At 35.6% G+C, this 25,763-nt stretch overlaps 2 protein-coding genes and 1 non-coding gene across 4 annotated transcripts; all 3 read right to left on the bottom strand.

Annotated features, from left to right (window-relative positions):
- Positions 1-1,336: 1,336 nt before the first annotated feature.
- On the bottom strand, positions 1,337-19,192 carry LOC125650081 (fumarate hydratase, mitochondrial-like). Of its 2 annotated transcripts, XM_048878034.2 has the most exons (9): positions 19,086-19,192; positions 15,075-15,200; positions 14,323-14,433; positions 13,614-13,790; positions 13,136-13,291; positions 10,026-10,137; positions 8,162-8,242; positions 6,899-7,102; positions 1,337-5,979 (listed from the first exon to the last, which is right to left on the bottom strand). In XM_048878034.2, the coding sequence occupies exons 1-9, from the start codon at positions 19,086-19,088 to the stop codon at positions 5,552-5,554; spliced, it is 1,398 nt and encodes a 465-aa protein (XP_048733991.2). In that variant the 5' UTR covers positions 19,089-19,192; the 3' UTR covers positions 1,337-5,551. The 2 variants fall into 2 exon arrangements, with proteins under 2 accessions (XP_048733991.2, XP_048733992.2); XM_048878035.2 differs by lacking the exons at positions 15,075-15,200; positions 19,086-19,192 and having other exon boundaries at positions 14,234-14,369.
- Trnai-aau (transfer RNA isoleucine (anticodon AAU)) lies at positions 17,650-17,723 on the bottom strand. Its single transcript has one exon. It is a non-coding gene; the product is annotated as a tRNA-Ile (tRNA).
- Positions 19,193-19,234: 42 nt separating the features above from the next.
- Positions 19,235-25,752, bottom strand: LOC125650082 (zinc finger protein-like 1). The gene is made up of 6 exons (XM_048878036.2): positions 25,561-25,752; positions 25,092-25,212; positions 23,223-23,416; positions 22,019-22,352; positions 20,538-20,661; positions 19,235-20,252 (listed from the first exon to the last, which is right to left on the bottom strand). The coding sequence occupies exons 1-6, from the start codon at positions 25,660-25,662 to the stop codon at positions 20,060-20,062; spliced, it is 1,068 nt and encodes a 355-aa protein (XP_048733993.1). The 5' UTR covers positions 25,663-25,752; the 3' UTR covers positions 19,235-20,059.
- Positions 25,753-25,763: the final 11 nt, after the last annotated feature.

A 25,763-nucleotide genomic window follows, 5' to 3' on the forward strand; every position in this document is an offset into this window, starting at 1 on the left:
ACATTCGGTTCTCTGGTTACGATAAGTCTGTGACACGGCAAGAGATAAGACCAGATTGCCGTACAGAGCGGTCCTTTAGAAGAGGCTGATGTACGGCGCATGCGTTATCAATACAATCATCACTGATAAATCTACGATGGAAAAGATACTGACATCTTATTTTGATTATTTTATTTTCGTATTGAATATTTCATCTTGTTCTGCCATACAACTGAAATCTTCAACATGCGTTGAATTCCAACCATTAAAATTTCATCAATTGGAAAGGCGAAAACTGTTGCGGTCTAGGATTGATGGTATCAAACGTCGTTCGTTTTACATTTTTATATTAAAAAACAATTGAACATCGTCATTCAAAAAAATTCTGTTTGCGATAAATGAATTCAACTTTGTACCATGCAACATGCCAAAACGAAAACGATTTTTAAAAGAACATAATACATTACGTTTTTGAAAACTAAAGTTATCTATTTTGCAAAATGTTTCATAATTCATATAATGTATGTCAGTGAAGATATTTGTAAAACATGAGATGCCCGCTGATTTCCACAGATATATCATCCGATTTTTAACGAAACTCATATAACGTCTATATTTCTCCCTAAAACTACTGTGAAATAGGCTAAATCTGCAAGATTACCTGAAGATTAACGAAGCATATAGTACAATGCAACCTCTTGTCTGCCGTTTCCTGCAATATTTAGGAGGAGCTCGGCCCTTGTTTTTTCCCCCAAGTTAATGTATTTGTGATTGTATTAAACTTGTATCATCCATAGGCACTCCACTGGCGCGGTGTATAATATCTTTATGTTTTGGTCGATTGTTAAGGAGGAGATGCAGCGGCTATGATAAAGGGCTTTCTGGGGCTTTCCTTGTCTATTGGCCTTATCAGAATCGTTGTTCCACCCTAACTGCTCAATGTTTTGACATATTTATCAACAAAATAAAAATCAACCCCCTCAATCAAAACAAGAAACAGTCGTAAACGATGCGGATGACGTTGCATGCAGGGGATGGTTTGCTTCATTTAGAAACGCATTTGTTTTGCTTTCTCCTTCAGATGCTGGCCGTGTACAGCGTGTATCCAGCTCAATGAACGATGATAGTGTTAATATCGACCCTCGAGCTTCAACTGGGCGCCAAAACGTCATAAACGTTCACACTCTGTTTCGGATTTAGTGTATCAGATCATTAGAATAAGCTTGGTTGCCTTGCCCGGCGTGAACTATGTAGGATATCGCCAAAGCCTATAAATATATCTACAGACAAGGCAGATTGAAGTCTGGATGCGACAGGCGATAAATACTTGTGTATAAAAAGACTCAGAAATCAGATATTTGGCACTTTCCCCATTTTTTATTCTTGAACAATGAAGATTGAGATAATGGGATAAGGTTTTGACAAGATGAGAGATGTCATCCTATATAAAACATGTGAAGACAACCGAGAGATGTCATCCTATATAAAACATGTGAAGAGAACCGAAGTATATATAACTGAAATTGTCAAATAGAAAACAAACCTAACTATCCATAGGACAATGATACTGTATGTAATGGATATAACCACGGAACTACACACCTTAAATGTAGACAGAATTACAACAGATCTAGGACATCCACGGAACTACACACCTTAAATGTAGACAGAATTACAACAGATCTAGGACATCCACGGAACTATACACCTTAAATGTAGACAGAATTACAACAGATCTAGGACATCCACGGAACTACACACCTTAAATGTAGACAGAATTACAACAGATCTAGGACATCCACGGAACTATACACCTTAAATGTAGACAGAATTACAACAGATCTAGGACATCCACGGAACTACACACCTTAAATGTAGACAGAATTACAACAGATCTAGGACATCCACGGAACTACACACCTTAAATGTAGACAGAATTACAACAGATCGAGGACATGTTTGTTTATCATTGTTTATGCATGTACATGTAACATATTACGGGTGACTCCAATCAAAGTCAAACAAGCAGAAAATATACACATTCAAAGCATGCGCACAACTCATACTGATTAACCACTGGAGAAAGCAAAGCATGCCCACATCTCAGATTCACCACTGGAGAAACCAAAGCATTCCTATAACTTACAGATTCACCACTGGAGAAACCAAAGCATGCCCATAACTTACAGATTCACCACTGGAGAAACCAAAGCATGCCCATAACTTACAGATTCACCACTGGAGAAACCAAAGCATGCCTTTAACTTACTGATTCACCGCTGGAGAAACCAAAGCATGTCCACATCTCACAGATTCACCACTGGAGAAAGTAAATCATGCCCATAACTTACAGATTCACCACTGGAGAAACCAAAGCATGCCCATAACTTACAGATTCACCGCTGGAGAAAGCAAAGTATGCCTATAACTTACAGATTCACCACTGGAGAAACCAAAGCATGCCCATAACTTACAGATTCACCGCTGGAGAAAGCAAAGCATGCCTTTAACTTACAGATTCACCACTGGAGAAACCAAAGCATGCCTTTAACTTACTGATTCACCGCTGGAGAAACCAAAGCATGTCCACATCTCACAGATTCACCACTGGAGAAAGTAAATCATGCCCATAACTTACAGATTCACCACTGGAGAAACCAAAGCATGCCCATAACTTACAGATTCACCGCTGGAGAAAGCAAAGTATGCCTATAACTTACAGATTCACCACTGGAGAAACCAAAGCATGCCCATAACTTACAGATTCACCGCTGGAGAAAGCAAAGCATGCCTTTAACTTACAGATTCACCACTGGAGAAACCAAAGCATGCCCATAACTTACAGATTCACCACTGGAGAAACCAAAGCATGCCCATAACTTACAGATTCACCACTGGAGAGACCAAAGCATGCCCACATCTCAGATTCACCACTGGAGAAAGTAAATCATGCCCATAACTTACAGATTCACCACTGGAGAGACCAAAGCATGTCCACATCTCAGATTCACCACTGGAGAAAGTAAATCATGCCCATAACTTACAGATTCACCACTGGAGAAACCAAAGCATGCCCACATTTCAGATTCACCACTGGAGAAAGTAAATCATGCCCATAACTTATACAGATTCACCACTGGAGAAACCAAAGCATGTCCACATCTCAGATTCACCACTGGAGAAAGCAAAGCATGCCTATAACTTACAGATTCACCACTGGAGAAAGCAAAGTATGCCTATAACTTACAGATTCACCACTGGAGAAACCAAAGCATGCCCATAACTTACAGATTCACCGCTGGAGAAAGCAAAGCATGCCTTTAACTTACAGATTCACCACTGGAGAAACCAAAGCATGCCCATAACTTACAGATTCACCACTGGAGAAACCAAAGCATGCCCATAACTTACAGATTCACCACTGGAGAAAGTAAATCATGCCCATAACTTACAGATTCACCACTGGAGAAACCAAAGCATGCCCATAACTTACAGATTCACCACTGGAGAAACCAAAGCATGCCCACATTTCAGATTCACCACTGGAGAAAGTAAATCATGCCCATAACTTATACAGATTCACCACTGGAGAGACCAAAGCATGCCCACATCTCAGATTCACCACTGGAGAAACCAAAGCATGCCCACATATCAGATTCACCACTGGAGAAAGTAAATCATGCCCATAACTTACAGATTCACCACTGGAGAAACCAAAGCATGCCCACATTTCAGATTCACCACTGGAGAAAGTAAATCATGCCCATAACTTACAGATTCACCACTGGAGAGACCAAAGCATGCCCATAACTTACAGATTCACCACTGGAGAAACCAAAGCATGTCCACATCTCACAGATTCACCACTGGAGAAAGCAAAGCATGCCTATAACTTACAGATTCACCACTGGAGAAACCAAAGCATGTCCGCACCTCACAGATTCAACACTAGAAAACATGAAAGAAAGCAAAAGTGGAGCAAGCTCACATACCCCACACTCCCAACATTGCTTGAGAATGATGCACATAATGAATGGTAATGCTATGCATTACTGCAAGAACAGGACAGACGGGCTCAAAATTCTAAGTTCAAATGGGGCACAACTCCCAGAAAAATTATTGAATCAGAATTTTCTGGGAATATGCATATCTACACAGTGTGTCCTTATTAACTACAATGTTTCATGAAATTCTGTTGAGCGGTCTCAGAGGAGTTGTGCTGACAAGAATGGTTTAAAAGGGGCATAACTTCCAGAAAAATTGTTGAATCAGAATTTCCTGGGAATATGCACATCTACACAGTGTGTCCTTATTAACTACAGAGTTTCACAAAATTCTGTTGAGCGGTCTCAGAGGTGTTGCATTAACAAGAACGGGACTGACAGATGGGTCAAAAACATTATAGCCTCCGCAACCTCCTTGCGTGGGGTACAATAAAACATATCCACAATTTAAACATTCACCACTGAGGAATTTTAAAAGTTTGCAACACATAGCTAGATCTTACACATTGCTTAAAATTGACCATAATTCAATCAATAAAAGAGAAAAAGTAGGTCACACTCGGCCTTAGTAGATCACACTTAGCCTTAGTAGGTCACACTCAGCCTTAGTAGGTCACACTAAGCCTTAGCAACATGCTGGTCACTCATCTTTGTAACTCTCAAAACTTATGTACCTGTAAGTTTGGTACATGTAGCGCCTACTACTTTGTCTACAAATGTTCTAAAACTTTTAAAATAACCAACTGAATCAAATGGAAAATGAAGCACACACTAAGCATCCTCCTCCCCATCCTCAGCTGCACCACTTGTCTTATTAAACATGAAGCCATTGTTAATGGTGCCAGAAGATGATTGGTCAAGGTCATATGAAAGGTCAATGTAAAAAATATATAAAATCAAATGCTCTCACCAAGACATATGATTGTTTGAAGTTTAATGAAAGCATCTCCAGTAGTTTGGAATTAGATGGACAAACAGATATAAAGTGGACATGATATAGAGCATAGCAGGGCATAAAGAGAATATCACAACTCACAAAAACCAAATACAGATACCAGCTGCCTATCTAACTATGTTTACAATTGGTCTAGCACATGGAATGTTAAAGTCCAAGGCACCTCAAAATTCATGTTCATCAATAGTCAACATATATACATAGATTACTCTTACTCATGATTGCAGATTGATCTCAATATCCGACTATTATTTACATTTCTATATAACATACCCTCACAAGATATGTAAAGTCACAATACCTCAAATTTCATCCCCTGAATATAACCCTATAAATGTGTATACATTGTTTACACAAAATATCGTTGAAATGGTACATGTTAATCATTTTAACAAACATTCTGACTACTTGTGAACAGTTTTTGAATTCTTAATGTTCATGCACTGTGGCTTATGGGTTTTTAAAGCAATAACTAAACATTACTTACAATTCAATAGATGATGACTAGACTTATAAATTGAATCCTAAAATACTACAAGGACCCTATTTTTTCCTCTGAAACTTTAATCATTTGTTCCTTTACTTTATTCACTGTGCTCTAACATTTGTACTACTATAACTTTGGCCCGAGCATGTCTTTTGGCTGGACTTTGACGTCAAATTCCTCTGCGGTCAGGAGCCCAAGTGACACAGCCGTCTCCTTCAGAGTGCTCCCAGACTTGTGGGCGTGTTTAGCAATCTTAGCAGCACTGTCATAACCTATGTGTGGATTTAAGGCAGTGACAAGCATAAGAGACTCATTCACAAATCTGTTGATTTTTTCAGTATTGGGAATTATTCCATCAACACAGTTCCTAGAAAATGACACACAAGCATCTCCAATTAGCCGAACAGATTGTAAAACATTTGTGACGATTAATGGTTTAAACACATTCAACTGGAAATGGCCGTGACTTCCACCCATTGTCACGGCAACATGATTTCCCATCACTTGCGCTGCTACCATGGTCAAAGCTTCACATTGAGTTGGATTTACCTTTCCTGAAAATATCATTAACAGTATCAGCTTTAAGATACAAAGTTCAACAGCCCTCTGATAAGAGAGATAACTCTTATATATATAGATCAACAAATTACAATTCCTAGTTTTAGTACAGTGCGCTGAAGTAAACTGCATTTTCATGATTTATATTTCATTTGTAAAGTTTAATTGATTAAAGTGACCGTCCATGGGAAACTCAGGCAGTGGCATACAAACATGTGTCACATAGTGCAACAGTTCTATTGCAGTGGTGGATCCAGAAATTTTTCAAGGGGGGTGGGGAGTTGCAACCCATGTTTGTACCTTTTTTGTCCAAAAACTGATCAATTTCATTACATAAATATTCAACCAAGGGGGGGGGGGGGGGGAGTTGCAACCAACTAAGCCCCCCCCCCCCCCTTATTGATCTGCCATTGCATAGCTTTTATCTAAGTTTTATCTCATCAACATGTAATTTTTCCTGCAGCAAATATACTGGGTACAATACAATTTTGAATGTCAATGTGTAATCAACCCATTTTAGTGCAAGAACAAGAGTTATCTATCCTTTTTTTTAACAAAATACCATATTCAACCATGAGCATATCCCGAATTCATCATAAATTTGATGAGAATAAAAATCTGATGTGCCAATCACTGCCTACTGTTTCCATGCCGTATAGCTTCTTTACATGATGAGAAAATTTGTATTTTAGCACACAGCAAGGCATTGCACAGATTTATATACTCCCATTCAAGTTTAACCCTCTGTAAATTTATAAAAGAGTGGCTTTAGCAGACACATACTGGGTCACGCACCACACACTCCATATCATTCCGAATCACAACCCATTCAATCACATTTCTTTTAATTTGAAAATTAATGCAATTCACTAAAGTGTAAGGTCAAAAGTTAAAGGATTCCCTTTGTTACTTTACCTGGCATTATACTGCTTCCAGCCTCATTCTCAGGTAGAGAGAGTTCACCGATTCCACAACGAGGCCCTGACCCCAAAAGTCGAATATCATTACCTATTTTCAGTAAACTACATGCTAACACATTCAAGGCTCCATGGAGTTCAACCATAGCATCATGTGCTGACAAAGCTTCAAATTTGTTTGGAGCAGACACAAAAGGAAATCCTATGAATAAAGGGACGAAACACACGTTTAGGAATTATGTATGTAAGATGTTGTATTATTCATATTCATTTGATTTACAACACTGGATGTCAAAACTTCCACCATGTTTCATCTCTCATTCTGTTGAGGATCTCAACATACTGTTTGTGTACTTATTCTAGCGTATTTAAAATTTAGTACAGTCGAAGCTGATGCGTTGTTTGGCATTTAATCATGATTTAGTGCTTCTTTTACGTATGATAATGGATGAAATGAATAGAGAATTTCGTATTTTACCTCAATTATGAATTAGCATTCTTGCTTCGCCACCATAGTGCATTCACTTTGTGACCGAAGGTTGTGAGTTTGAGCCCTGCTCTTGCCAAGGCTGTGTTAAACCTAAGACATAAACATAGGTAGTGATTGCTCTTTCATTAAATGCTCAGCATTTGAAAGTGAGTCACAGATCTTTCGGATATGACCTTAAAAACAGAAGTCCCATGTCACAGCAGGCATTAGCACTGTTAAAGAACTCTCACTGCTATAGCTACACGAAAGTCAAAATTTGTTGTACTTCATCTAAAAGCTGATGACATCTCAATATGAATGAAGTATTCTTAAAGGGACGTAAAATAAACAAACCAATTACTGCCAAGGCCGCTAAAATTTGAATCCTGCTAAACTAAGTACACATACAGTATTTAATTGATATGAAAGGGACATTACCCATTCCAAGGTATGATGGGTAATATCACTTATTTGAATAGGTGACAATGCCTAACATGTATATGGTGTCCCCTACAAAACATGTATCAAATACTAATCATCAGATCTTTACATTAAAATACATTTATACATTTATTATCATATATTTTTACACATTTCAAAATAGATTACTTTTCACTAAGTATCTACTTGAACTCGAACCCAGGACCTCTGACTAACTATGCCGGGGCTCTATCCACTGAGTCACTGGACTGACCTACCCAATCCCTGCTACAACAGACTAGATAATATTAAAACTCTTCAGAATGCGAGACAAACCACGACAATCAGCCGTGAATAATGACAAAATTTTACCTGTTTCTTCTGCTATTTTGGCTGCTATTTTTTCTGCAAAACCAACTCTGGAATTCAGTCCAGTCCCTACTGCTGTTCCCCCTTAAGAAATTATGCTCGTTAGTCAATGACAATGTCAATAATTCTAAACAATTTTAATGATCATTTATCTAAATGTGTACCTGTAAATTGCGAAACGAAATCGAAACAAAATGAAATCTACTGAAACGAAACGAAATCTACCAAAATGAAACAAAACCCACAGAAACGAAACGAAACCTACCGAAATGAAACAGATTGTATAACCAAACTCTTTTATATAATAATTAAAAATGGTATCTTAGGCCCCTGTAAAAGTTACCACATGTAAATAAAACTCACCTCCCCTTTGATGTAGGCTTTCGGCTTGACTGATTTAAAAGTTGGAATGGGGTTGAGTAAGCACAAAGTACATATCCGAAGTGGATTAAATTATAAATACCATGTGCAATTAGTTTCGGATCCATAAATTTCAGAACGGAGGGTTACAGTCTCACAGGTCATAAGTCTGGGGAAACACACTACACGAGGGGTGGGATCGCCAGCGTTGGATCCGCCTTTGGGCATAAATGCATGTTTCAGTATTTTTTGCTCTAAAGATAACTCTATTTATACATGGGGATAATGTGTATTTGTATGTAGTATATCAAACAGTGGATTCTGAGTATGTCCCCCCGTTCTCTTTGTAATTTCTGCTTCCCTTGCTTATAAGCCTTTTGATTTTACAAAATGCTGACCTCCTCCTGATATCATTGCATAAAAAAAATTCCGTTTTCCGTCCCGTTTTCAATTCCCCATCTTACCAACACCCCAAATGTATAGAGTTATATTTAGACTCACTACATATCAATGATAATTTTTAATAATACATGTATATATATCTTACTGAATTGCATTCATATAATACGGTATACTATTTAATTTTTTCCATTATTAAAAGTACTCGCACCTCAGCAGTTAGAGATAAAATAAGAGGTTAAGAGCTCTTCCTGCTTTCAACTTTCTAAGACACCAGATTCTTCAAACAATGTATCTATGCCCAAAGGCGGATCCAACGCCGGCAACCCCACCCCTTGTTTAGTGTGTTTCCCCAGACCTCTGAGACTGTAACCCTCCGTTCTGAAATTTATGGATCCGAAACTAATTGCACATGGTATTTAATCCACTTCAGATATGTACTTGGTGCTTACTCACCTCCCTTCCAACTTTCAAACTTTGTATCAGTCAAGCCGAAAGCCTACATCAAAGGGGAGGTGAGTTTTATTTATATGTGGTAATTTTCACAGGGGCCTAAGATACCATTTTTAATCATTATAATTAAAAGAGTTCTATTATACAATCTGTTTCGTTTCGGTAGGTTTAATTTCGGTGGGTTTTGTTTCGTTTCGGTAGATTTCGTTTCGTTTCATTTCGAACTTTACAGGTACCCTTATCTAAATACCTTTTCATGGGTAAAAATACTTTTATGTCATCAATTGTGAATTATCTTTTAGCTTGTAATACCTAACAAGAGTGCTGATATTCTGCACAGAGTGTTGCTCAAATAGTCTGGCCTGGTGGTTATAATACTTTTACCATACTCATACTCAAACATGTTTGTTTTGAGTACAACTCTGAGCAAGCACCAAAGCATACTCGAAAATTCTTGAGCATACATGTACTCCATTTGATTTTATAAAAAGTTTTATAGCCTTCGATTTTGAGTATGAGTACCATTTAGAGCACAGAGTTTGAGTTTGAGTATGAAAACGTACTCAAAAACGTTTTATAACCTGCAGGCCAGGGTTCCTATTATTTACTGTTAATAATAGCATGATTGAGTAACTGCTCGTGAATAAAGTTTTACCGGCGGCTAGTTCATACAAGCGTGGGAGTGTGGCATTCACCCTCTGTATTCCGTATCCAATCTGCTGCACATAGGCACTGAACTCTTGACCTAAGGTCAAAGGTGTGGCATCCTGTCAATCAAAACAAAATAAATCTATATACATCCATTACACTACAAATGATGAGACGTGAATACAAAGCTTGTTTATTATTGCATACCAGTGTTATTGTCTGTGTATCATGTCTGTTGTGTATTAAGTTTATTGTTGTATACCAGTGTTATTGTCTGTGTATCGTGTCTGTTGTGTATTGAGTTTATTGTTGTATACCAGTGTTATTGTCTGTGTATTGTGTCTGTTGTGTATTGAGTTTATTGTTGTACATCAGTGTTATTGTCTATATCGTGTCTGTTGTGTATTGAGTTTATTGTTGTATACCATTGTTATTGTCTGTGTATCCTGTCTGTTGTGTATCGAGTTTATTGTTGTATACCAGTGTTATTGTCTATGTATCGTGTCTGTTGTGTATTGAGTTTATTGTTATACACCAGTGTTATTGTCTGTGTATCGTGTCTGTTGTGTATTGAGTTTATTGTTGTATACCAGTGTTATTGTCTGTGTATCGTGTCTGTTGTGTATCGAGTTTATTGTTGTATACCAGTGTTATTGTCTGTGTATTGTGTCTGTTGTGTATTGAGTTTATTGTTGTATACCAGTGTTATTGTCTGTGTATCGTGTCTGTTGTGTATTGAGTTTATTGTTGTACACCAGTGTTATTGTCTGTGTATCGTGTCTGTTGTGTATCGAGTTTATTGTTGTATACCAGTATATTGTTTGTGTATCGTGTCTGTTGTGTATTGAGTTTATTGTTGTATACCAGTGTTATTGTCTATGTATTGTGTCTGTTGTGTATTGAGTTTATTGTTGTACACCAGTGTTATTGTCTGTGTATCGTGTCTGTTGTGTATTGAGTTTATTGTTGTATACCAGTGTTATTATGTATGTATCGTGTCTGTTGTGTATCAAGTTTATCTGTGTATACCAGTGTTATTGTCTGTGTATCGTGTCTGTTGTGTATTGAGTTTATTGTTGTATATCAGTGTTATTGTGTGTGTATTGTGTCTGTTGTGTATTGAGTTTATTGTTGTATACCAGTGTTATTATGTATGTATCGTGTCTGGTGTGTATCAAGTTTATCTGTGTATACCAGTGTTATTGTGTGTGTATCGTGTCTGTTGTGTATTGAGTTTATTGTTGTATATCAGTGTTATTGTCTATGTATCGTGTCTGTTGTGTATTGAGTTTATTGTTGTACACCAGTGTTATTGTCTGTGTATTGTGTCTGTTGTGTATTGAGTTTATTGTTGTACACCAGTGTTATTGTTTGTGTATCGTCTCTGTTGTGTATTGAGTTTATTGTTGTATACCAGTGTTATTGTCTGTGTATCGTGTCTGTTGTGTATTGAGTTTATTGTTGTATACCAATGTTATTGTCTACGTATCATGTCTGTTGTGTATTGAGTTTATTGTTGTATATCAGTGTTATTGTGTGTGTATCGTGTCTGTTGTGTATTGAGTTTATTGTTGTATACCAGTGTTATTGTCTATGTATCGTGTCTGTTGTGTATCGAGTTTATTGTTGCATACCAGTGTTATTGTCTGTGTATTGTGTCTGTTGTGTATTGAGTTTATTGTTGTATACCAGTGTTATTGTCTGTGTATCGTGTCTGTTGTGTATTGAGTTTATTGTTGTATACCAGTGTTATTGTGTGTGTATCGTGTCTGTTGTGTATAGAGTTTATTGTTGTATACCAGTATATTGTTTGTGTATCGTGTCTGTTGTGTATTGAGTTTATTGTTGTATACCAGTGTTATTGTCTATGTATCGTGTCTGTTGTGTATTGAGTTTATTGTTGTACACCAGTGTTATTGTCTGTGTATCGTGTCTGTTGTGTATTGAGTTTATTGTTGTACACCAGTGTTATTGTCTGTGTATCGTGTCTGTTGTGTATTGAGTTTATTGTTGTATACCAGTGTTATTATGTATGTATCGTGTCTGTTGTGTATCAAGTTTATCTGTGTATACCAGTGTTATTGTCTGTGTATCGTGTCTGTTGTGTATTGAGTTTATTGTTGTATATCAGTGTTATTGTGTGTGTATTGTGTCTGTTGTGTATTGAGTTTATTGTTGTATACCAGTGTTATTATGTATGTATCGTGTCTGTTGTGTATCAAGTTTATCTGTGTATACCAGTGTTATTGTGTGTGTATCGTTTTTGTTGTGTATTGAGTTTATTGTTGTATACCAGTGTTATTGTCTATGTATCGTGTCTGTTGTGTATTGAGTTTATTGTTGTATACCAGTGTTATTGTCTGTGTGTCGTGTCTGTTGTGTATTGAGTTTATTGTTGTACACCAGTGTTATTGTTTGTGTATCGTGTCTGTTGTGTATTGAGTTTATTGTTGTATACCAGTGTTATTGTCTATGTATCGTGTCTGTTGTGTATTGAGTTTATTGTTGTATACCAGTGTTATTGTCTGTGTGTCGTGTCTGTTGTGTATTGAGTTTATTGTTGTATACCAATGTTATTGTCTGTGTATCGTGTCTGTTGTGTATTGAGTTTATTGTTGTATACCAGTGTTATTGTCTATGTATCGTGTCTGTTGTGTATCAAGTTTATTGTTGTATACCAGTGTTATTGTCTGTGTATCGTGTCTGTTGTGTATAAGTTTATCTGTGTATACCAGTGTTATTGTCTATGTATCGTGTCTGCTGTGTATCAAGTCACAGTTAGGGTGTATGTATCAAGTTTATATGCAAACATCAGTGTTATTGTGTAAGTATCATGTCTGTTGTGTATTTTTAAATACATACACTCACCTACACACAAACGGGCCCCATTTCTATATCCCCTCTCGTAATGAATTGTGAAGGGTTAATAAATATAAGGACAGAGTAAAACAATATATTCCAAAACCTTGTTTATGAAACATAATATGTAAAAGTATAGATAAAGAAACAGTTAAAAACTTTGATAGGGGAACATAATAACCAGGTGACAGTATAGTGGTCAGCGGTCAGTACTGAGTAAACAGTGGTCAGCGGTCAGTGTCCACTGTTAAATCTGACCTGGAGATGAGTTCTGCCAATCTTTATAATATCCGTGAACTCTTCCTGTTTGGTTGCTAGGGCTTTGTGTAGGATCTGTAACCCAGGTAACAACCTCTCATTGACTTCTAGGATAACAGCGATGTGCATAGCTGTGGGAAACGTGTCATTAGAACTCTGCAATAATTCATGAAATCATGATATTCCAATCTTTACAAAAAATCATAAAATTCCAAACTCTACAATAATTATGAAATCATTATCATACGTTCTTGTTTGAAATGAAATAAAATCAAACCTTGTATACAATAACATTTTCAAGATCAACTTTCAAAAAAGATTCCAAAAGCTTTTGTGTTGAAATTTTTCTTATTAACAATGATACATAATGAAATAAAACTGGCATGAATTGTTATGCTCGTGATGATATAAATAAAAAACCTTCTAAAATTACCAATAATCAATATATTTTGAATGGAGGTCCACAAATAGACTTTACCTGGGACATGTTGACATGGTCATTTGGGTGAACCGGCGTCTTGGAGCCCATTTTCCCTCCCATCATTTGTATAGCCCTGTTGCTGATCACCTCATTGACATTCATGTTACTCTGAGTTCCTGATCCTGTCTGCCACACAACCAGGGGGAAGTGCTCCCACAACTGGCCATCAATTATCTGACGAGAAACAGGAAATAATCACTGGACACAGGGGAAAACCAAGGCATTTACCACATCAACGAATTAATCTACTATCCAAGAATGTATGTAACAGCATGTGGGACAATATGACGGACCAGTCCAGACCGAGATTCAAAACTGGACCCCTTGAATTATCTAATCAGGTGTTCCACAACTGAGTGATCTGGTACAGGCAATTGAGTATGTCAGACCACTTCATATACATTTTAATACGCGTAGTTTAACTTTTATGTAGAGATGCATACATTATTTTTCAGTATGTAACTCACTATGTAAAGCATTGTGATGTCACAACACTTGAGGGTTTTGTTTAAAATTAAAATTCATACTAAAAACATAATCAAAAGCATATTTATCAAATGATACTAAAATCAAATTATAAGAAATGAATTCTAAAGCAACCATTCCCAATAACATACTTTGCTTAAGAATCTATTCCTTAAGTAAGTATTGAGGACCATCCTGGATCAGTTCTGGATTATTTAGCTCCATTATCCATCATACACACCTCGTCAGCCGCTTTAACAATATGGCTGACTATACTGGGATCCAGACCGTACTCCTGGTTCACAATTGCAGCACACTTCTTCAAAATGGCAAATGCTTTGATAATGGGAAGCTGCAAATTCAAATATGCATGATATAACTACACTTAACTTATACTGCAGCTACTAGTGTCTTAAAGTATATTTTAAAAAATTACAATTCTTTAAATATGCTATCCATATGGATTTTTTTTTTGTAATTTATTATAATTCCAATGTTATTTATTACAATTGTTTTGATTGGACAAAAATAAAGCTGAACGAGTCTCAGTTTACACATCAATAAATCCGAAAACGCGATTTATTCATATGCGCCTGAAAACAAATAACGTAGTGTGGGGGAACTTTCAAATTTTTGAAATTGTTAATGCAGTGAATGAATTGAAATTATAAGAATCAAACATTCTTTTTGAAGAATTTATCAATATGTAAACTCCAGACATTTAACTCACAAACTTAACATAAAAGTGCTTCATATTCAGTTTGTGAGTAAAATGTCCGGAGTTTACACATCGATAAATTCTTCAAAAAGAAAATTTAATCCTATAATAAATTTAAACAAAATATCAATTCAAAGTGAAATCTGAATAATATATAATCATGCTGCTGGGGTCTTCATGAGTCTGCAGTGTGAACACAGCCCTGACTATTGCAAACTAAACCCATTGTGGACAACTAATGACTACCATCGTTTTCAATGAATATTGGATCTTACGGGCATCCTTTCTGTGGGTCCACCAATGTTGAAGTTGATGATGGATCGTGCAGTGTTAGCCCCATAATACTTGTCTGCTGGCACCTGAATTTCTCCAAAGCTGTCAGCCTCTATCCGATGGGAGGTCTGGAACATGTCAAATATCAATAACCCAAAGTCAGTCTAGTTTTCTTCTCACTAAAACACGATTGTCCCCCTTTAGCAAGAGTAAATTGTATCCCGTCAACCAAGAAAAACACCCAAGGAGTACATTTATTCATGTTTCACATGAAAAGTAGATAAAGTGCTAGGATGCCTGACACTACTTCAAATATATAAACCCAAACAAAACACTGCATTCTGCCTCCTCTCTTATGCAGCATGTTGATATGATTTCTTTTCTGTTGTATCATTTTATTTAAAGATTCAATTCATGCACTCCTTCACATTGCACAGGATTTGTCATTACTTTCAATCAAAATGTAATGTTTATTTTCTTCCTGAGGGATTATTGCATGTTTACGAAAAGATCTCGCTATAAGGGAAGTGTTCCCAACCTGTCATAGCATAGGATGCTATAGTGTATCTAAATATTGAATTCTATGTCCATTAACAGGAATCGGTAATTTTGTTCATAATGATAAGGGGTCTATACTATACCAACCCCTGTGGTCCATTTACAGTAAAACTCTGGTATGTATAACAAATTTCTGGGGACACTTTATAAAAATTCGGTATAAGCGTAATTCACTATACGTTTAAAGCAAATATAACAAATTCATTATAAAACTGATTTGTTCTACATGTATATCAGTTGTATAAGAAAGCAGCAATTGATATACTTGCATTTTTATTGTCTTTAAGAGAAATTAAGCCTAGTATATATTTTCGAAAAGAAATATTTTTATACAAGAAATATACACATTGATTTATATATGATAATTTATCTTGAGGGATTATTAAGTCACGCAAGAACATGTCGAGAGAAAAATTCAACAAAATTTTGCGCAATACATACATGTACAAACAGTCTATTGCAATTGTCATTTACTTGTTGCTTTACACAAATAAAGGAGTGTATGATAAAATAAATGCAATCAAACTTCAAATTCAATTAACGAGAATAGTAAACAAAAACGACGATATATTTCCTAAACGTATGTGCAAGTATTGTTTTGCATTAACAACCTCTTTTGAAAAAATACAAACAGAAATGTCGTAATAACTGTAGATCCTTTATGTCAATGCAAAAGATTGTTAAAAATCACAACGAGTGTAAAATGGAAAAAAAATCGTTATAAAAGGTTATTTTTATGTTCATTTTTAATTCAAGGGGAATAGGAATTTACTTCGTTATATCTGTAAATTCGCTATATCCGTGTTCGTTATAGACGCAGATTTTTATATAGAATATATAAAGAATTTGCTAGGGAAATCGTTTTCACATCGATATAGCCGTAATTTCACTATATCCGTGTTCGCTATATTCGAGTTTTACTGTAATAATTTAATTAACTGTGCAGGAGCAAATGGGCTTGTTCCAGACTTGTAAAATGAAGTTTGAAATAAGAAATCATCAACATATGCAGTCTATCGATAAATACACCGCCATGTTTTTACCTCTAAGACAGGGAGCAATATCAAAGGTGCTTGTTTCGAGCTATATCAAAGGCGCTTGTTTCATAGACTTGGTAAGCTATGCTATTTAATAACTTTATACATGTATTTATATTACAAATCACATTTTCCTCTATGAACCAATTTCAGCACATGATACAATCCGTTCATATTGACAATGAACTAGTTTAAAGCACACGACTAAGAGCATAATGATTTGAAAAAATACAACATGTGTTACAAAGATCTCGCAAAGTCACACCTCGGATTAAGATTGTGAACTTACGTGGATTATCATCCAAATCTTGTGGTCTCCTAGCTCCAAAATACAGTGCAACATGCAATATTGACAAAAGGCAGGGTAAAATGTGACGTCATGTCTATGTTTTGACGTACGTCACAATACGACTGTGACATAGGCGGATCTTTGGAGTTCGTTTTATGCAACAAAATATTTCCTGACTTATACAATGTAAACAAATGGTGATTTGGTAAATGAGTATAAATATAAGAATTGAACAGCACTTTTGAGCTGTTCATGGTCAATATGAACGGATTAGCACGATTCACAGAATTTTCCTCAAATCCAAATTCGTTCATATTGAACAGCTCAAAAGTGCTGTTCAGTTCTTAAAACAATATTTTCAAATGGCATCATTAGCTTACCAAATCTATGAAACCACATCCAGGTATCTGAACTTTAATCAGTTGTAGTATAGGAGAGAGAGAAAATCTTTGGCTGGACCGGGAATTGAACCCGGGACCCCTGCATTACTAGTCAGGCGCTCTAACCACTGAGCTATCCAGGCTGATATCCACGGTCCGTATAGCCCTAATTACTACATTCCTCCCTCCTTAATATCAATTATAATTTTTTTTATAATTGTCTTTCATTATCAACCCAGGTTCATTTTGCCCCTGGTAGTCTACCACCAGGGGTGGTCACGGTACCAAATGTAGTATAGGAGGAGAAAATCTTTGGCTGGACCGGGAATCGAACCCGGGACCCCTGCATTATTAGTCAGGTGCTCTAACCACTGAGCTATCCAGGCCGATATCCACGGTCCGTGTAGCACTAATTACTACACAGTGAATAGATATAAATGGAAAAAAGAAAACAACCTGTATCTATATATATTTATATATATAATTCAATAAAAAGGCAGGAAAATATGCAGTTCCAAAATATATTTAAATCACTAGCGCTTTCTGGATTTTAACATCCATCCTCAGGTGAATACAAAAATTGAAAATTTTGTGAACTTACGTTCACTCAGGTTAGGTTTTCAATTTCAATTTGAAATTTTCAATTTCACTTAGGTTTTCAATTTTTGTATTCACCTGAGGATGGATGTTAAAATCCAGAAAGCGCTAGTGATTTAAATATATTTTGGAACTGCATATTTTCCTGCTTTTTTATTGAATATTTTGACAGGTGTGATATCAACTCTTTCTATTTGGATTATATATATATATATATAATATATTTAAGAAATGAACATCACTTTTGAGCTGTTCATGGTCAGTATGAACGGATTTGGATTTGAGGCAAATTCTGTGAATCGCACTAGCGATTCACAGATAATTTGCCTCAAATCCAAATCTGTTCATATTGACCATGAACAGCTCAAAAGTGCTGTTCATTTCTTATATTTATATTCATTTACTATATCACCGTTTGTTTACATTGCTTCTATTTTGTTGCATAATAAAGAACTCCTAGCCTCTGTCACAGTAGTTATTGTGACGTACGTCAACACATAGACCTGACGTCACATTTCGTTTCACCCTGCATTTTATCAACATTGCAAGGTGCATTGTATTTTGGAGGATTGAGGAGACTGCAAGATTAGGATGATAATCCACGTAAGTTTACAATCTTAATCCAAAGGTGTGACTTGCGAGATTTTTGTAACAGTTGTTCTATTTTTTTCAAATCATTACGCTCTCTCAGTCGCGTGCTTTAAGCTAGTTCATAATCCGTTCATAGTCAATGTGAACGGATTGTGTCGCGCACTGAAATTGGTTGGTTCATAGAGGAAAATGCGATTTGTAATATAAATATAAATATATATATATATATATATATGGTTTTTTTTTTTATTATTATCTATTTACTGATTAAAATTCAGATACCTGTGATGAAACAAGCACCTGTGAGCTTTCGGAGATTTGAGTATTACAATTAACAAGTATTATACCATAATAACGATATCTCCATTGAGAGGTACAATGCCAAAGCCCAGGTTAGCAATACAATATGATTTCACTATCATAAGACACGTTTCCTCCAACCTTCATAACAGAGAAAATTCTAACTTGTACACGTGTTGATTTCTGTAATTATCATTAGAATACACCAAAGGTAAAGTTAATTCCAGTTAAAATACAATAATATTATCTTTAGATACGTGCCATTATGGAACTCTGGTCTAAAAAGTAAATTTCTTGCCGTTCCTTGGTTTCGTCGTCACCTGCAACAAAACTTGTTCCGGGAGATAACTCTAAAATGGGACGTCCAGGGCGGTAACTCCGTATAAATTATATCACCAAAGAAACTCTTCTTTATTTAACTGACATTTATTAACAAAATAAATTAAGCAATAACTCTCAGAAACAGATAATGATGTCATCATATTGATCTTCATAAAACATAATGTTTAGAGCAAACAATAATTACACTAGCTGGTTCACAAAAATAATTCAATTTCTGTAAATATTACAACAATTAAGCGGTTGCCCAAAAGATTTGAAGTGATGCAAAATGGTACATTCTAGAGTATTTCAAAATGCAAGTACTGTTTTTCACCAATTATTCATTTCATTAAAGTAAATTATGGGCACCACTCCCAGTTCCTGGATCTTCATAGCACTATGTTAGTTGTGAAACTTCTAGTTTTAATCCATGCAGTTCCATATAAATATTGTGTTACAGATGTAAAACTACCTTTAAATAATAGTAGAGTCACATAAATTAATATACAGTACAATACACATTATACAATATTTCATCTTTTTTTTTTACAATGACCCCTGTCAATGAATATACCCTGTGTTGGGTAATCAGAATTATATACCGTATTTAACAGTCTATTTCTAAATATCAGTAGATACGTAAAAACATTTTTAATCCTATCACAGTGAGTGAAAAGAATCAAAGTAATGAACCTGTACAATCATTTTTCTACAATGTCCTTTTTTATGCTTAAGTTTAAAACAAACCAGTAACTTCTTAGGGTAGGCCTAGTTTCTTTTATGATGTTTCACATACATTTTATTTTTCACCACTTATTAAAATGTATATTTTATATGTGTATTTTTATATCAAATTTGTTTATTGAGAGTAAATGATAATAACAGAACACTTAATATCACTGTCAGACATAACATCAGTCATGAATTTCATCCATCACTCTCACTTGAGGATTTCCTAAAAATGGATCCTCATCAATGTCACTACGACCTAATTTTGAGAATATCACAATAACTGTCAAAAATCCTATCACTCCGATCAGTAAAACCACCAAGAACCGTTTTCTTAGGGAGGTTGCATCCTTTTTTCCATGCTTACTATCCCTTGACCTAAAACAAATAAATATATATATATATGTCATTTGTGCATAGCAATATAATAACATGTCATCAACAAGGCTTCACCATTTTCCAAAATGCTTTACAAATACATATTATTTCTAAATTTTTATGGCTTTATATCTTGTACAATTTTGAAATAAATTTCTTCAAAAAATTCATTATATACATATACTTTGAATTAATGTTTTTAACATTTTTCATATCCAGCTATTATCTTTTTACAACTTTCAGTACTGTGAGACAACTATCTCCTGTACACCAAGTTTCACTTACTTAAGCCACTTAGTGAGCCATTCCATAGCAGATCTTCTCCTGTATTTATTTTCATCATGGTCTAGTGACGTGTTAAACATTGAATTTGTATCTTCTTTGGTGGAATCAAACAACTTCCTTGGATCTGTAATTTCATAGAAAAGTATATAATAAACATCTTTTTGAAGTATTGCTGTAACAATGTGAATAAATGTATGAGAAACCGGGAATGCAAATAAAACTACAGGTAACAGTTACACGTATTAAAGTGGGGAACTGACATTTAGGAATTAAAGTTGCAGTCTGTCTCATCCCACGCCTGTATAATCTGTTTTACAATATATTCTCATTCCAATTGTCTATTTCTTTACTCTGTTTAATCTGACATAAAATTTGTCCCCTAAAGCATGTTGGATTAAGACAGGTTTCACTGTGTATGCATGCATGGGGATAGGGTTAGTGTCATTTTGTGTTTATACAGGTTTCGGTGGTGAGGGCATTCTGTGACTATTAAACTAAGAATAACAGCCTAAAAATTCACGAAAGAAACTGGTTCCATGTATTTCCTATTTTCAGCTACTGTTAAACCAGCACTATTGACCTCAATATGATGAGAGGAGACAGAAATTCTCATTCTGATGCCACTTTCTTATTAATCTTATTGTTTATGTCGTATCCTTTAGAAGTGATGTTTATGTGTCTTTAGAGGTGATGTTTATGTCGTATCCTTTGGAGGTGATGTTTATGTGTCACATGTGATGTCATACTTGATTCTTTGTTTTATGTTCATTTAATTCATTGTCTCAAACCTGCGTGCATTCATTAGCTAATTAAAATTGTTGATTATTTAATAGTTGCATTTGAATTATAGATTTGTATACTGTTTGCATACTTATTTTAGAAGGACTCAGATTCTAATGCGTTTGACATTTGACAATGATGGTTTGCACATTTTATTCACAAGATCATTATTTACTCATAATTTTGCAGACTAATCATTCGCAAACTTTTACTTCTTGTGCATAAACTCTTACATAATAGAGACTTCAGAAATAAAGATTGACGAAGGTTATGTCTCGTGAATAAATACATCATTATATCCTCGCGAAAATAAGGTCTTGTGAAATAAAAGTTATTATCCAGCAACATAGAACATAGTAAGACCAATTTGTAACTTCACCAAATAGTGTACCAGCTCTGACTGCTCAATATCCAGCAACATAGAACATAGTAACACCAAATCGTAACTATGCCAAACAGTGCATCAGCTCTGACTGCTCCAGAGAGTATAATAATTAAAGTACAGATACAATATTGAGGCATTGTCTAGGTTTGTTTGATGGCTGTGCAACTGCATTTATGTGAAACATCAACTATGATTCTCACCAACATTTTTCTGTGTATTTTGGAACCTGCCTGACGAAAAAATGAATTGTTGATAACTTTATGATTTCAAGTTTAAACAGTTTGTAGAGATTGTAAAAATATATACGAGTCCTGACCTCCAAATAAAGGTTTCTCCTGGCCCCTTACAGAGGTACCCTCGTCGACACTGATCACACTGTGCTGATTGGGAGGAACATGAGCACTTGGTCTGTTGTTGTAGTTAGGAGGAGACACTGGCGAATATGGGGTTCCAGTCTGGGGATTCGGTGAGGCCCCTAATGGATACGGAGATGCAGCTGGTGTGTTTGAGAACCCTGTGGAGTTGGGGGGTGTCACATGATTTGGAGCAGATTTTTGTGGAGTGCTCTGGGTAGTTAAGCTTGCCTCAGACTTTGTTGAACTCTGTGTTAGAGGTGCTGTCGGGAGGACTGGTTCTTGTGGTTCATCAATCTACAAAAAAAATATTTGTACTTGAATGGATGTGAAACTTTTTCTCTTTCACAGATAAGTCTCACTTGGTACCTGAGCATAGGGCCAATATCATAATGTGCAGGGTTTCAAGAGACACTACTGACACATACAGCATTCATCAGATTAGCTGATATCATTATGTGCTGTGATTACTGTCCTAAATCTCTACAGACAAAGCTTATAATACTGTGCTAAATCTCTACAGACAAAGCTATACACACTGTCCTAAATCTCTACAGACAAAACTGTGCTAAATTTCTATAGACAACGTTAATACACACTGTGCTAAATCTCTACAGACAAAGCTATACACAATGTCCTAAATCTCTACAGACAAAGCTATACATACTGTGCTACATCTCTACAGACAAACCTATATATACTGTGCTAAATCTCTACAGACAAAGCTGTGCTAAATCTCTACAGACAAAGTTAATACACACTGTGCTAAATCTCTACAGACAAAGCTATACACAGTGTCCTAAATCTCTACAGACAAAGCTGTGCTAAATCTCTACAGACAAAGCTGTGCTAAATCTCTACAGACAAAGCTATACACACTGTGCTAAATCTCTACAAACAAACCTATACATACTGTGCTAAATCTCTAAAGACAAAGCTGTGCTAAATCTCTACAGACAAAGTTAATACACATTGTGCTAAATCTCTACAGACAAAGCTGTGCTAAATATCTACAGACAAAGTTGATACATTCTGTGACACTTATTGATTAATGAAGTTCTTATTAATCTGATTACATCAATATTTAACACAGTACATAGCATAAAATGCTTGTACCAATAACTGATTGAAACAAAAAACAATGAAAATATATTTCATGTCACATACCAGTGGTAACCCCAAGCCTGCTCTTGCCCAGTTCACTGTAGAGAGAAGTGTTTTGAGTTTGTCTGCCACTGGCGACACCATGTTTTGTGGAGGAAAGATTCCAGCATTGCAGGTTGGGCAGGTGTAACCAGCTGGTGCAGTGTTGGCAGGAAACTGCTGGGCATACTGGTTCAGGCAAGGCCAGTGAAATATGTCTGCAATGGTGAGAGTAAGAGATTAAAAGAAGAGTGTATATGTTAAATGATTTAAAAAATGATTCTCTTAGTTGTCTATAATTTGTAATGGACTGGAATTAGTTTTCTTCAACTTTAAATTTGGCATCTTCAGTAAAATCATTCTGAGAATTGCTTTGGAAAGCCTGAGAAGTAAAATCATTTTGAATTAAACATGTCATTTGGTGAATGGGATTCAGAAAAGCCTGGAGACATTTGACTATTTGTCAGATTTGGTCACCAGAATTGTCAGAGCTAAAGTTTAAAAAGTTGTAAGTATATTTCTTTTCATCTTTCAATAAAATAAGCATTGTATCTGGCTTTAAATCCGTTCTCTCGACTCGGTTACTGCGTTTGTTTTATCTGAGTCGTTCTCTCGATTCGGTTACTGCGTTTGTTCTATCTGAGTGATTCTGTCAGTGTTATCTTTTTTTTCTCACTCACAGAGTGTATTTGTACATTTAATTCTCTGCATAGTTGCCACCTCCAACATATAAAAAGAAAGCAAATTAAAAATCTGGTCATAATGCGTAACGGCATTCACGACATATTTATTAAGATCACATGTGTTATAAGTGTTTATATTAAAATATTTACAACAGAAATGTGTGTTTTGTATACTATTTTATTGAAGAGAAGAATTGTAACTGATAGTGGTACATTTTGAATTTTTTAAGACTGATGGAGATAAACAATATACAAGGCAGGACACAGATAGATTAAATTTACATGAAAACAGGGAATCCATGGTTTCATTGTTTAGCTCAGATCTGAATTCAGTGTGTATTTTCTCTACATGACAGTGATTAGATGACTAGAGTATTTTTTACATGATTTTGTATTTTGGCATGTTTTGTCAGATCATTTTCAGCTCCAGACCCAACAGACAAGTTCAAGTTAAAGAATGCACAATAAGCTTCATGCTGTCCTCATTAACTTTTTTTACCCATGAAAAGTCGTTTTCCCAGTCAGATTTGTTGGTAGGAACATAAGTATATATAAATCTTTTTGTTTTTGTTGGCGTGTCTGCTGGCCCTGATAAGGATCTCTTCCTGGTAGAAGCCATTCTACCTAAGGAGTTCAATCCCCGATTTGTCAAAACAACTCATAGATAATTGTTAACACCTGCATTGATAACTTAAATCTGTAATGTACATGGCCATCAGCATTGTTTACGTAGATCCAAGCTTGTGTTGCAAACTGGAAATTACATGCGCAAACTAATTTACAAAACCAAACCCGGAAATTGGGTGAAAGGTATGACCCGCTGGGTCATAAAAAATAATCGGGTTACAGGTCAAAAAATCAGATGTAACCCGACAAAATCGGGTTAGTTGGCAACTATGATTCTCTCTAGGGATTTACTTTATTAAAACCGTAGTTATTTGGTCATTGGATCATTTGAAGTCATGTTCGAATCTTGAATACCATTCGACAAGTTAGCTATGACTGATAAGCTTAATTGTATAATTAAATTTGGGAATGAGATTTCATTGCAGTTTTTATTCATTTTGTTAATGGATTTCTTTCATCACGCCTGAAAGTTGATTGATTTGCATCTACAACTGATATCTTGATAGGTTTTACAATATCTGTACTATCGTGGGTTGCCTTTACACGGATTTAAAGAATTGATTTTACATGTCTGTACACTCACCATAACAAGTCAATCTAACACAATCTCCATACTGGTCATCACTTAGTACATTGTTACAGAACCTACAATTTGGGTTGTAATCACTGTCCTGTAACCACTGCAGGTAGGATTTAATCACACACTGAAAGACAAAATGGAAATATTTAGAATAGCCAACAGCAGTGGAATTTAGGCATACACTGAAAGACAAAATGGAGTACACTGTACTTTGCAGTGGACAACTACAGCATAACACAAAAATAATGTTTCAGCTGTTTATAAGAATTGATCATCTGTCACGTGAAAGTGAGTAGCATCCAGCTAAAATCTTGTATAGGTTTTTCAAGCTACATAACTTGATCTATTGCCGCTTACATATAGTGTTAGGATATTGTTCATTACTAGCTGTCATGTAAAACAGATCAGTACAACTAGTTGAGGAAATGCGGACTGCATGTACACGTATTTAAAATGAATTCCAATCACCTACCTTTGCATGGTTTGCCACTAAGCAATTTTCACACACATTGACTCTGTGTTCAAAGCAAAAGAGATTTGTAACTTTCTTTTTGGGGCATTTACACAGCCCCATCCTTTTTAACCCGTTGATTTATTTTTACCGGAAGTTTGAACGTGGAGAATACGACTAGCATTTTGAGTACAATCGGGTTAAAATCCGGTTATAAATCCATT

This window comes from Ostrea edulis, chromosome 5, assembly GCF_947568905.1.
Source record: "Ostrea edulis chromosome 5, xbOstEdul1.1, whole genome shotgun sequence".
In the NCBI taxonomy this organism is placed as follows: Eukaryota; Metazoa; Mollusca; class Bivalvia; order Ostreida; family Ostreidae; genus Ostrea; species Ostrea edulis.